The 15,074-nt window shown below is 39.4% G+C and overlaps 1 protein-coding gene across 2 annotated transcripts in view; it reads left to right on the forward strand.

Moving 5' to 3' along the window:
- Nucleotides 1–15,074, forward strand: part of FSTL5 (follistatin like 5) — a 1,009,581-nt gene that overhangs the window by 568,370 nt on the left and 426,137 nt on the right. For both annotated transcript variants that reach the window (XM_063920448.1, XM_063920449.1), the window contains exon 5: nucleotides 7,582–7,778. In XM_063920448.1, coding sequence (XP_063776518.1) covers nucleotides 7,582–7,778 — 197 coding nt within the window. The remainder of the gene's footprint in view (nucleotides 1–7,581; nucleotides 7,779–15,074) is intronic.

A 15,074-nucleotide genomic window follows, 5' to 3' on the forward strand; every position in this document is an offset into this window, starting at 1 on the left:
ATTTGTTGCATAAGCCTGACAGCAAAATATGGTCAATTAAGAATACTGCAGATAAAGTAAAAAAATACAGTTAAAGTAACATTATATTAATATATTGTACCATAGTAATGATCTGAGACACGAGATGGTAGCCAGTACAGTGATGGATTGCATTACACGCCAGGTGTAAATTGTCTGTAGTCTGGGTGTAAGTGATAAGCCACCTAATTAGCTTCAAAATCAAACCTAATTCAAAATCTGTTTAGCATGAACAATTGTGCAGTATTTTACCATGATTTATAGCTACCGTTAATAGGGATAATAGTTTTATTCTATCTCCAATACAAATTGATAAGATTAATGGTCACTAAATATATCAAATTATGGAAATGTTGATCTTATGGATAATGTGACTTTTCACAATAAAATGAAACAAAAGAATATGGGTTAATTGGACAAAACAATGCAGCTCTCTTTATTAATGTTTGTTCCTGTGTTGAGTCAAATTTCTTTGCAAGCAATTATTAAATGAGTAACATACTAGAAAAATTTTTATTATTACCACACTTGTTTTATTATTTTCTGTTTTTACTTTTCGGTTTTTGATCATAAATTAGTTAATTAAGAACTTGCAGGCATAGCCGGTTACACATTACCGAGGAATCTCAAATTCCGAGGAACACACTATGGGTACAGATGTGCCTTTCTACATTGTTGCTGCAGTCAAACTGGCGTCTTTTGTGTGTTCCTTTATGTGAATAAGACACACAATCTACAATCTGGAAGGCACTGTAAGTAGCATTTCATATGCAGTTGCACACAGAATATAGTTAATCAGCAGAGTCTGATTGTGGGGGTTATTCAAATAGTGATGCTGGCTTACTCAGGCCAGACATCTCGTGGCGCATGGCATATTGGGGGTCATTCTGACCCGTTTGCATGCAGCAGTTTATCGCTGCAGTGCGAACGGGTCCAGAATGCGCATGCGCGGCGGCTGCAATGCACATGTGCGACGTTGCGTCCTACAGTGGAAACGGTCGCAGAGCCGACCGCAAAGAAGACTGACAAGAAGAAGGCGTACCTGGGCGGATCCGGACCGTTGGAGAACGTTTTCGGGGAGTGGTAAGGAAAATACAGGTGTGTCCAGCAGAACGGAGGGCGGATGTCTGACGTCAAAGCCGGCTCCAGCATCGCAGAGATCGTCGCACAGGGTAAGTAGGTATAGGGCTGGTCTTCTTCTGCTTGAATTTTTTTTTAGATCAGCACGGCTGCACAAGCGATCGCAGCACTGCTAAGATAAAATACACTCCCCCATAGGCGTGGACTAGTTGATCGCAGCTGCAGCAAAAAGTTGCTGGCTGCAATCAACTCGAAATGACCACCTTTGAGGCTAGATATATGAGGAAACACCTGTATATGTTTAAACATAATCAGTATTTACCCTTAAAGACAGACCTTTAGGTATATTTCTCTGCTGACAAAAAAAAAATGACAACAATTTGTCCCAAGTGCTAAAAAAAATGATTAATAATCTACAATAATACTAAGTTAGTTAAAAATTCAGTTCTAAAATAGCATTTGTCACAAATAAGCAGTCTTTGAATGACATGTCTTTTACCATTTATATTTTATGTCATATGTTATCTCTGCTAAATGCATTTCTCTTTGCTACAGTATGTATTTCTCTTTGCTGTGTACTTTCACGGTATACAGTCATTAGGTCGACACCACTTAGGTCTACATCCATTAGGTCAACCACTATTGGTCGACATCAGAGGCGTCACTCACCTCATTTGCACCCGGTGCGGGCGTGGACACGGAAGGGGTGTGGCTTCATGGGAGGTGTCGTGGCTAAGCATGTGATCGTCAGGAGGGGCGTGGCTTTGTGGGAGGGGCGTGGCTAAGTGCCTCGACCCGCATTTTCATCACTCCGGGGTCCGGGCTGCTCCCGGAGATCAGTGTGTCTCTGTTGCCTGCTACTACATGGTGACAGAAGCCGGGTTGCTGCACGTAATGTTACAGTGCAGCACCTGGCGCCTGTCACTGAACAGGAGCTGGCTCTTTGGTGTCACCCCTCGGCGGGTGACACCTGGGTGCGGGCCGCACCCCCCACACCCACCTTGTGACGCCAGTGGTCAACATGCATTAGGTCGACTGGGTCACTAGGTCAACATCATTAGGTCGACATGTACTAGATCGACAGTTCAAAAGGTCAACATGAATTTTTCACAGTTTTTTCTATTTTTGGACTTTTTCATACTTTACGATCCACGTGGATTACGATTGGGAACTATAACCTGTGCCGAGCGTAGTGGTAGGGGAGCGAGACACCTTGCCCAAATCATGGCGAGCGAAGCGAGCCATGCGAGGGGACATGGTGCACTAATTGGGGTTCCCAGTCACTTTACAAAGAAAACGACACCAAAAAAACTAATGTCGACCTTTTGACCTAGTACATGTTGACCTAATGACCATGTCGACCTAGTGACCCTGTTGACCTAATGCATGTCGACTAATAGTGGTTGACCTAATGACTGTTGACCTAAGTTGTGTCGACCAAACGACTCATAACCTACTTTCTCTTGACTGTACTCTTTATTTATGTCCATTCCTTAAAAATGTATAAAAAAATAAAATAAAAAGGTTCAACCACAGGCTTTCATTAAAGAAAAAAAAATACAAAAATACACTACTATATAAAGTATTTCATTTTTGCAGTTCTTAAATTGGCAAATAATTTTCGCTTTCAGTCACTTGGGGACTACTAGAATTCCCCTCCATGTTACTTAGCTTAATAATTGCAGTATCAGCACTTTATTATTGTTTTGTGCTGATGACAGTAATATTTTTTAAGAATTATTTTTTTTAAATGTTTAACATATAGATACATTTGTTTATTATAACTTTTCATTCAATAAAATACATCAATATGTACATCGGTCTCTTCCATTGTGAAAAGGAAGTTTTGTATACAGCACTGTTTTTCTGTTTTTTTTTTTATGTTTTATGTTTGAATGAAAGAAATTATTTGCAATAGACTAATATAAAGAAAAATAATCTGTAAAGTTGAAAAAAACATTTTGAAATAAAGCAAAGCTTACATTACGTTTCAAGGGTCAAAGGTTCTTTGTTAAAAGAAAAACAAACCAGACAGTGATGTAATTACATTCCACACTTTTTGATTTTAATCAGAACAAAATGTAAGGAGATACAATTTATTCAATTGTATCTGTTAGTAATTGTGGTACATGTGTTCACTTCATGTCATCCTTGTGCTAGGAATAATGGTCCCCACTTAGAGTCCTGTAGTATAATAAAAACTTAACAATTGATGTTTTATACTTCAAAAAAATCTATAGAAAGGTACAAGCAGTTTTCCTCTATTTTGTCTAACTTTCTCTTAGATTTATACACTCCTCCATAGTTTTATGTTTGCGATTCTGTATTGTGAGATGCTTACCAGACTCTCTAATAGATTTTGAGCACTAGAAGAGTGAGGGATCCCATGCTGAGCTAGAAATTAAAGCTGACTCTTGATTGGAAGAGAAGTATTCAATAAGCAGATCTGAGTGTAATGGTAAGTAATGGCACTTAACAAATACAGGGATTTGTGGAAAGAGGCTCCACTGAAATACTAATAGGAGGAATGGGGTATCGTTTAAGGATATTTACTGGAAATCCATCTAAAAATATATACATACTCAATCTTCTGTTTGAAAAAAACTCTTCCTAACATGTTAAAACATTTGTTTTAAGGCGATTGGAGGGATTTAACTAGTGGTGTGCAGTGGTGCCACCACCCATGGTAGCAGGGACTAGGAAAGGAATGGCATAGTCATTGCCTGAGTGCACCTGTATTCGACATGCAGAGTTGCTGGAACTGCACAATGCACATGGAGAGCCACTAGAGTGCCTAAGGATATGCAAGGGACTCAACTTTAGACTAGTCCCAATGGACCAGCTCCTTCATTGTGATATCACAACATCACACATGGTAGCAAGGACTGGGAAAGGGATGGCATAGTCATTGCCTGAGTGCACCTGTATTTGACATGCAGAGTGGCTGTAGCTGCACACTGCACATGGAGAGCCACCACAGAGCCTAAGGACACACAATGCACTCAGCTTTTTACTAGTCCCAATGGACCAGCTCCTTCATTGTGATATCACAAAATCACATTGTCTCATCGTTCTGATGAATTAGGCCAAAGGACTGCAACTGTCACTCAGAATAAAAGGCCTATAATATGCATTGGGGTATGGGACAGAAATGTCCACATATTGAATTTGTAAATTAAGAAGCACTAAATAAAGAGGTCATTTTACCTCCAAAATGAAGTCAGTATTTGGCAGGAATTAATTCCCTTACAATAAAAGAAATATTGGCATCTACTAATTTCCCCTAAAAATGTGAATTTAAGCAAAGATGAAAGACAAGAGAAGGATAGAAATATGCATGTACTGTGCAGTAGCTAAACATCCAATTTTACTTATGGGAGCTGTCCTGTAAAAAGCCATTTGCAGAGTCTAAATTGAGATGCATAGGGAAAGAATAAGGAAATCTCTTCAGTCTGTTTTACTATTAGCATGCCAGACTACATGGGGTTGTAACGGGTGCTGTCGCCATGAGGCCAGAAATAAAGAATGCTGATTCAGTCTGCCCTCAGAGGCTCTTGCTTTCCCTTTGGGACTCTGTTCTACTCTCAAAAGAGCAGAGCAGAGACCTCTTATGGATATGATCACTCAAAAACTTTACTACGAGGACTTACCACCAGCACTTTCAGTTACTACAACTTTAACTTTACAACTCCTTATTTCAGTCATGACTGTGAGGAAACATTGGTACTGTTTTATTATACGTGAAACTATCATATACTTCCACATTTTTATTGCTAGTTATGCATTTATTAATTTGAAGTCAGTCCTGTGTGAGGATAAGCGGTCATCTGTTGGGAATAGAAGAAGGATGATTACACCATGTGGATAATAAAAGTTCTTTATGTAAGGTTAGCTGAAGCTGCAGAACATCTTGGTGGAAAACCAGAACATGTGGTGGAAAACCAGACTATTAGAGTCTGTCAATGTACAAAAATGATATCTGTAGATATTTGCGATAGAGAACATTATGTAGTATATTGAACTAGTGAATCCATTGTTGAGGTATAGAGAGAATAGGGATGTGCGGCTCAGGAGGCACTTGTTAGTACCAGAGCCAGCTTTACACACAATATATTGTATGAGCCAAAGGGTTCATGTGGGCATTATACACAGGTACAGCAACATATATTGCTGGGAATTCGCTGAGTCTTCATCAGAGATGTGAAGAAAAGATAGGCAGGGGAGGCACTGACTCACCACCCATAGACTTTTTACTCCAGAGTTTGTACTAAAAATGATTAGAATAATACAAAGAAGATATTTTTAATATTTATTTGGTATTTTTCATATACTTTATACAGTCAAAATTCTGGTGTATACATTAGTATGACAGGAAAGGCTCTGCCTCACTTCACCACACATCACTGAGAGAAAATCCCTCCTAGTGTGACGCTTAATTATTGACTGCCGCATTGGCAAACGTTTATTTGACTTCATGTAATGTCAGTAGCTCTAATGCGTTTCAAGGCGTTCAACAATTCCTCAGATGGCAATGCGCTCGAAACACATTAAGGCTACTGAAGCCAGCATGACAGCATTGGTGCACTACTTACTGAATGGTAGGGGTGTTTATTAGACACAGGGAAGATTATCTACATTCCCCTCATTGTAAACCGTTGCTGGATTTTTATGTACTTCTGATATGGAGGCTTTGGAGTCATATATTTCTATGTTTACTACTTCATATCAGAGTTTACTTTAATTTCATGTTTAATACATTTTATTTTCTGTGACAATATCACACTATACTCTGTTTTACCTTTCTCCCCGCATGCACGAAACCAATTTATTGAAATTGAGTACTACAAGAGAGAAGTTATTTCTATTTATTTATTCTCTTTTTTTCACGGCTTGGCACCATTGGTTATTACACACTATCTTTCTCATTAGTATTTCTCCTTGTGTTTAAGGTTACCCATGTGTATGTACCATAGGCTTCCTTCCTGGTTGCACTAGGTTTGTGTATGCTTGCATTTCATTTCCCATAAAAGTGCACGTACAAGCTGTGAAAGGCAACCAAATGAAAGTGTAGTCTATGACTTGATTTTTGTTACTCAAAGCATTTGTTGGCAGTGGCATCAGTGGGGTCAGTGACACATGAAGAGCCGCATAAATCCCCTTATGAAAAAGGGGCATGGTATAGGTAAAAGGTTGTGGCCTCGGGAGAGTAGGCATGGTCCGTGGTCTCATGGGGCATCACTTTTTCATCACTCTAGTGGCATGCCCAGCATTCCCAGAGATGCTGTGCTGCCTCCAGAGACTCTTCCTGCACTGGTGGCTCCTCCACAGTGACAGGAGCCAGGCACAGCAGGATAATGTCACAGTGCAGCACATGGCTCCCTGTTACTGAAATGGCATTTTGGTGTCTCCATCTGGCTGCAGTCCATACCCCCTAATGATTCCAGTGTTTGCTGGTAAGCTTAGCTAAATACATAAGTCTCAAGCAATGTCTGTTGCCCCATGTGCTTTATTCCAACCATAAGTATTAAATTGATTTATATCAGTTACTATATCAATGAATGGATTTTGTTATTGCATGCCTTAAAAGTATTTTTTCTTTTTCATTGTTTACTTAGAATTTTCAATATAGACATAAGTAAAGTCACATAAGGCCATAGTTTCGGCAGACAGACAAAACCATAAAAAGAGCTACAAGAAAATCTGGTACTTTACAAAGATAGACAATATAGACTAAAAGAGGTGAACAAGTATTCTATGGGCATAAATTATGTTGCGGAAGGAAGAAGGAAACAAAACAGCCCATGGGCAATATTGTAATAAGAGACAGGAAATGGAGATGGAAGCAGAAGGATAGAGAAGGAGGGAGGGGTGGTGGAAAAAAGAAGAAGAAAAAAATAGGCCAAATCTGATTTCCTAGCGTATAGTAGTGGACAATGGTGAAGAACTTGTTAGATATAACAGCTGCAGAGAAAAGCCTGAAGGCTATCAAAGCAAAAGGTCTGCAAAGCCCCAAGGAAAGGTTTCATGGGGTGTAGAGCTACAGTATTATAAACAAAGCAATCACACCAAACCAGAAGGAATGGGATGCGTTATGTATGTAAGCAGATATTTACTCCATGGCTGCCAAGTGCCAAACTTTATTCAAAAGCAAATTGGCATGAAGGGGGTACTGGGTATTTTAAGTGTCCAGCAATCAAGGCTCTAGCCACATTCAGGATATGCATTGAGAGCTTCTCAGCTCATTTATCCAATTCCTCTATTGGGCAGCGAAGGAAAAAAGACCAGGCATATTTGGATATTGGTACTTTAAGAACTTCAGAAAGGAGAACCCCAACCTGGCTAGAACAGGACCTTAGAAGTATTTTAAGTGCAATTAACACTTCAAGATTCTTGTATTTAAAGAAACATATTTGTTTTGATTTATAATTTTATATTTAATATGATTCATGCATCTGTTTAATGCTTTTGTATGTTTTTTCACAGGAGACAAGTGCAAATCGGCAGACTACACAAAGATGAAGAATGCATTACTAGACTCACAGAATCAGAAACACATCATAAAGGAAAGTGAAATGGAAAATACAGACAGATTAAGTCTAAGAAAAGTCTTGGTGGATCAGATGTTTAAGTATTTTGATGGTGATAGCAATGGACTGGTGGATATTAATGAATTATCCCAGGTAATTTACTGACTTATGACATACATTGCTTTAGACAAATTTATTTATTCTAGTTTATGAGTAAATAATGCAAAATATAGTGTAAACAGATACCATTACCTATTATTTATAGAGTAGTCTCATGGGATTTATATGATGTTAAGCATATATGCTCCAATAATAAAATTAGAGATCCTCAAAATCACTAGGAATTTTTGCATGGAACAGGCATTTTGGAACTGGTGTGAAATTTCTTTAAACAAACATTGACCCAATTATTTATAGTCTAAAAGTTAGGCTGAGATGATGTTGATGATGATTAATCAATTCTGCTGTGTAGTGTAATTGGGTTAAGACTAATGGAAACATTTAGGTCCAAAACATGCAACATTTTGTGGCCAAATTTGAAACAAGGAACAGTTTATACAATTTTATTCATTTCTAAGTAAATTAGACAAGAAAAATATTACAGTTCTTAAAAAGCCAAATATGTTATTTTTCAATATGAACCACAGAGGCAAATTGCTAATGCTGATTTTCCACAACAGCTCTTTTAAAAAGTAAAATATTACTTCAGAGCTGTAGCAGGATGAAAATGCACCCTGGGCCTTCTCTTCCCTATACACGTGACATCATGATCATGAGTCAGACTACTGTTGCAACCAGAAAGCTGGAATCCCTGCACATTCTAAGGATGCATAGGGTGGCTGTCTGCAAGCTCAAGAGTGCAGTTCCAGGCACCATGGAAGCCAAATACACGTATCACGGGGCAGCAGCAGTACCCCTCCATCGGCCTAGCTACATTGCAGTCCAACCTTATTTATAGCTATGCATTACTTGCCCATTTCAGTACAGATTGCTGAAAGTCTTTCTGCATTTTTAAAGCAGTGTCCTGTGTGGATCTCAGACATGTTAAAAAGCTGAGAATACAGTAATTTCAGCTACTGTGACTTCTCTTTCTCTTCTACAGCGAATGAATACACCAATCCACCCAGTGTTTTTTTCAGGGCTGGCAACAGAAATAATGGAACCCTGTAACATCACTGCCCCCTACCTTACTAACATCTCTGGGGCCCCCCTCAACCCCCACATAACCACCCTCAAACACCATCACCTCGAACACTGCACACACAAATCCCTCAGCTGCGTATGCCAATACATGTATCACCAAATATAATAATGTACATTCTAATACTGTAATTGTGCAGTACATGCACAGTACAAAATAATTAAAACAACAAGCTGTGCCAGTGTCTGATGTTTTATAGAGAATGCAAAGCAATCATTCAAAACATACAGTACCTTATATACCAGATCATTGTCCTTGCAGAGTGAGTAGACAGCGTGCCCCACCAGGTGCCAAGGCTGCAACATCACCAGCATGTGACATGCATCACGATGTCCTGTGCTTCTGGGGCCAGGGTTTAGCATCTGCAGTGCCATGGACACAGTAACCATGACACTAATATAATAATTAAACAACAGCACTGCACAAAAACATATAAACAACAATGCACAGCAATGTACAGTACCTTAAAATCAACAAATAACATACACTTCAAACCAAAGAAAAAGTGACAATACAGAAATAAAAAGAAAAGTGAATAAGCTGAAATAAATAAAAAAAAAGGCAATTTTTTTATAGAAAGCAAGAGAGAGAGAGAGAGAGAATAATTTCATTAGAATGGAAATAAAGGCTATGTACTAGGGGGGTATGGGTCATGGGGTCGACATGCATTATGTTGACAGTCATTAGGTCGACCACTATTGGTTGACAGTGAATAGGTCAACACCTGAAATAGGTCAACACAGTCATTAGGTCGACATGAACAAGTTCGACATGGGAAAAGGTCGACATGAGGTTTTTTTACTTTTTTTTGGTGTTGTCTTCATTGTAAAGTGATTTGGAACCACAATTAGTGCACTGTGTCACCTCGCATGGCTCGCTTCACTCACCATGCTTCGGGCACGGTGCCTCGCTCTGCTACCACTGTGCTTGTCACAGGTTGCTATTCCCAATTGTAGTCCACATAGATCACAAAGTATGAAATAGTTCAAAAAAATAAAATAAAAATTGAAAAATGCATGTCGACCTAATGCATGTTGACCAATAGCGGTTGACCTAATGACTGTCGACCTAAGTGTGGTCGACCTAATGACCGTATCCCGTACTAAGGAGAGAGATAACTGGTTGGAGATTAATAACCAACCAGTAACTTTTGCAAGTGAAGCCTTTAACATGGCAGTTAGGAGCTGATTGGCTGGTACTTTATCTCCGTCCACTTTATCACTCTCCAAGGCATAGTACATAGACCCCACTAATGATGCAGGCTGCTGCCATTCAGTGTCACTCAGTGTCATCTTCTCTTCTCTTGATTGCGGTGGATGCCTCATGAGTGGGGAGGGTATCTACAGTAAGTGTGTGCAGCTGCTCTGTGTGGCCAGCAGTGCTGCAGCTTGCAGCTTCTGCTCACTTCTGTTCTCCTCGTCCTGCAACCCTACTCTTCCTAGGTGGCTGCGGTGCCAGGTACAGAAGGGCCGGCATACTGTAGCATTATAATATCAGCACAGCACAGGCCAGGTACTGGTCTTAACTGGGTGTTACCATCCCCTGTTTGGTTATTTATTTATTTTTTGCTTACTTGAGCGACGCCAGATGTGCAGACAGCATGCTCAGTCTGTATTTACCATTTATGGGATTCGGCCCCGTTTTGTGTTTATCTGGAATGAAGAGCATAGGAGACAGTTTTAGTTGAGTATAAACAAACATTATTTTACAGTATGTGTATTATTCAGTGAAATAATGCTCATTCTGTGTCAGAAAATAATCTAATAAAGTGGCTTTACATGCTTTTTAATAAAACATCATCAGATAGAGAAGCTGTGTAAATAAATAAATAAATAAATAAATAAATAAATAAATAAATACATGCCCATTACTGAAATATGGTATAAGTAAACTCATGTAATAAGGTTATATAATTGCTCACTGAAGCCACACCATTATCTGTGTAAGAATGCAGCCATCTGAGTATTAGTATAAAGCGAGCTTTATATGTGCGCTGTTCTTGCCATTTATTGCAAAACAAATCATGCATTTGATGTTTTTTTATAGTAACTGGGTCCAGGGGTCTGGCGATGGCCCTCAAGGTTGTGATCATTGCCAACATGGCCATCCATTATGATAAGGTCATGCCCACAGTAACTTTCCCTATCCCAGTTTCAAATAACCCTACGATGGGAGATAGGCTAATGAGCATGTAAACAGTAAAACAGTCAGAAGGGCATAGTAATGAGATATGATTGCTTCATCATTCATCAACAAATACATAGATTGGTTGCCCTGGGCTACAGCCAGTGATGGATTAAACCATATGGAGGCCCTTAGGCAGTGAAAATCTCAAGCCCCCCCTCGCAAATTATCTCCTAATACATTTTACATTTTACCAAACCACGGTCTATGATCTTGAAGCTGTAATGTGAATCTATGGTTTATGTAGTTTCATTTGTTAATGGTACTTTACATTACTACAGTATTTTCTCTATAGAGTCTTTAAAGTAAAGTTTTCATTTCTTTGAGTTGATTCATTTTTTCTATCTTTTGGAAACAATTTAAGAAATCTGTGTGGCCCCCTAAAAGGCGCAGGGCCCATAGGCCAGTGCCTACTCTATCTATTAGGTGTTCCGGCACTGGACAGCATTGCCTAAGGACCATCGCACTTTAAATTCAGTATAACTCTGTCACTGAATGAATGTCAGTTTCCTCTTCAAAGTTTTAGAAGTATAGTCATGGCTGTTTGAATAGTTAAATGATCAGAGATTCTTTAATGTCTTTGAGCTAGACAAAGAAGTATAAAGAGACCATAGGAAATGATATAAGGGTGCAATAAATAACTGAGTGTTCACATCCTCTAATTAAACTCTTGGGTTTCATAACTAAAATAAATAGTAACATTGTCCTTTCTAATTGGAAACAAAAAATGTATGTGACAAGCAACTCCTCAACAATAAAACAATAATAACACAAAAGCTTCTTTGCTGGCATGACACATGAACTGTCACAAATGTTGTCTCTAGTGCTATGTTGAGGATAAATTATAGCACAAAACAGCATAAATGTTTAAAAAGCAAATATACCCATAATATGACATTACTTTTTGTCAAAGGTGCTATATTACTGAGATATTTAATAAACATTATATACTGGATATTTTTATACTTTTTATGCTTAAAATATACCCACCCTGATGTCTCTTCCATTCTTCTGCAGCAGGCTGCCATGTTAGAAGTAAAGTGCTTCTCTAAAACAGCAAACACAGTGTGGCTGACAGCTTAGCAGAAATACACTGTCTGGATTGGATATTAAATAAATATGCTATAAATGCATTCTGATGTGTTTTTTTTTTAACCTGTATATGAACCCATAGGACAAGGGGGGTAATTCTGAGTTGATCGCAGCAGCAAGTTTGTTAGCAATTGGGCAAAACCATGTGCACTGCAGGGGGCAGATATAACATGTGCAGAGAGAGTTAGATTTGGGTGGGTTATTTTGTTTCTGTGCAGGGTAAATACTGGCTGCTTTATTTTTACACTGCAATTTAGATTTCAGTTTGAATACACCCCACCCAAATCTAACTCTCTCTGCACATGTTATATCTGCCCTCCTGCAGAGCACTTGGTTTTTCCCAACTGCTAACAAAATTGCTGCTGCGATCAACTCAGAATTAGGCCCAATGTTCTAAAGATGTGTGGGCAGTGGTGCCGAGAGGGGGTGGAAGAGGGTACAAATTACCCGGGCCCAGGTCTGATGAAGGCGCCCAGTGGGGGCCCTGGACTTCCTCCTCCTTAACTGGCAACATCAGCTACAGCTCTTCTTCTAAGCCCAGCACACGCTGCTGACTGCTGGGCTGGAGTGGGGCCATAGTGGCGCTTAAAATATAATTTTTTAGGTATTTTTTAAAAGGGTGCATGACCACACCTCCTGTGATAAGGCCACGGCCCCTGAAAAGTACCTGGGCCCAGCCAGACTCTCTACTGCCCTGTGTGTGAGGAACGCTAGCTGTCTGTAGTGATATGGATAATTAATCTTTAAACAAAGCTGATATAAAATGTTATGTTTCAGACAGTATGTTAATACTAAGCACTGATTTTACTTTCATGTTAAAATCATCATCAATTTTGATATTTATCTTGCCTTGATCCTCTTTACCGCTAATACCCCTTTCAGACATAAATAAAAACCTGGGACATAGCCTGGCACAGTGAGTCTTGCTTATGTCTGAAAGGGTCTGACTCAGGTTGACATCCCGGATCCACGACCCTACAATCAACCAGGGTTGTTCCAGAGACTTGTAACCTGGGTCAGTGCCCCAATGTGTGTGTGATAGGTAAGATCCAGGTCTTGATGACCTGGGCCATGCCTAAAAGAAGTTCATTGACAGGGACAGTAGCTCTTGAAGATGACATAATCTTCAAGTGTCCACTGCTAGATGAAAGACCCTGGTCCAGTGTGAATGGTGGAAACCTGGGAATAACCCGGGGAGGGGGTAAGTACTGAAACCTCATGAACAGTATCCAGGGTCTGAGCCAGGTAAAAGCCAGGGTTTATATCTGAAAGGAGTATAAGTAGGATTATCCTCATCACTGCAGGGGTTCAAATGGGAGATAAGGGAAGGTGTGTGTGTGTGTGTGTGTGTGTGTGTGTGTGTGTGTGTGTGTGTGTGTGTGTACTGTAATTACTTAAAATTCCTTAATCTCCTGCATCCTGGCAGCAATAAATACAAGCTTTCCTCATTTAATGTGATTTGTGGTCTACTTTTCAAAATGGTGTGCAAGTAAGGAAAAACAAGGCATTATTATTTTTAAATGCAGATGAAAACTTACTGTACATGTGGAATGAGCCTTTGTGCTGTTTTGGAAAGGAGGATGAATGCCAAAGCAGCAACCACAAAGTATTTCTTGGTGGTGGTTAGAAAAAAATAATACACATATTGTGGGCTCTTCAATTACCCCTGAAAATTTTTGGGATGAAAAAAAAAATGGCCTTTTACTAAGATTTTTGACCAATGGTCATTATCGGGCAATTCAGTTGTAGTCCATTTTTATCATCCAAAAAATTACCCATTTTTATCCACACACCAATAGGATACAGGATACGTTCCTAGACCTATGTTTTTCGCTGCTGTGATCATGAAAATTGGTAATTTATTGTGAATTTCCTTCTGCCTTGTGTACAATGCCAGAGCCTACTGCACTGTGGAGAGGAAGGGGCCCACCGGGGTCTGAACAGGGGCCCCTCCTCTTTTAAAACATCCCTGTCTGTAGCATTACTCAGCTTAACAGCGATGTGTACACAAGTGCACATGTATCGTGGGTATGATTCAGTGCACTGGGCTGTGACTATTCGCACCCACGATTGCGCAATACATAGTGAATGGGTCATGGGTGCAAATATACACACACGCTACCTGTGTGTGCATGCACACTGCACAAATGAGTAATGGGTGCGAATAGCCACAGATCCGATGAGTGTGGCTACATCTGTATGATCCATCTGATGTCTTCTTCAGGCAAAAATCTCCACAGCAGCAGCCATTCTTGACAATGTTGGTTCATACATTCGTTAGGAGTCAAACTTGTTTATGGAAATACAAATGAGCAAGGCACACCTCAAGTAAATATAAAAACTACCTAATTGAATTCTAAATGTATACAGATATATGTATGTATACAGTACCTACATTTTGAATAACAGTGCAGTCAGCTGAAGTTCCCTAAATTGGTGGTAATTATAAAATAACTGGAAATCCAGAAAACATTGTTTTATCGATTTTTAACCACTGTCCACAGGTGTCCTATTATTAAGCAGTGGCTGCAGACTAAAGAGTGTAGAGTGGATTACATAAATTTATATATTTTAAGATTTCGTATCCTGAGTCTGCTTAGTAAATTGTGATAAGAACACACTATTTGTACAAATCTATACATTATTAAATAACCATTTTATTTTAAAAGTTATAATTTTTAAAAATGTACACTTTTGCACCATTAAAGATCCAGTATATTAATTATCAAATGATATGTTATTGTATTACAAGTTGGCTTTGCACAACCATACTTCTATTTTCTCTAACGTCCTAAGTGGATGCTGGGGACTCCGTCAGGACCATGGGGTCTAGCGGCTCCGCAGGAGACAGGGCACAATAATAAAAGCTTTAGGATCAGGTGGTGTGCACTGGCTCCTCCCCCTATGACTCTCCTCCAAGCCTCAGTTAGATTTTTGTGCCCGGCCGAGAAGGGTGCAATCTAGGTGGCTCT

Source organism: Pseudophryne corroboree, chromosome 1, assembly GCF_028390025.1.
Source record: "Pseudophryne corroboree isolate aPseCor3 chromosome 1, aPseCor3.hap2, whole genome shotgun sequence".
Lineage (NCBI taxonomy): Eukaryota > Metazoa > Chordata > Amphibia > Anura > Myobatrachidae > Pseudophryne > Pseudophryne corroboree.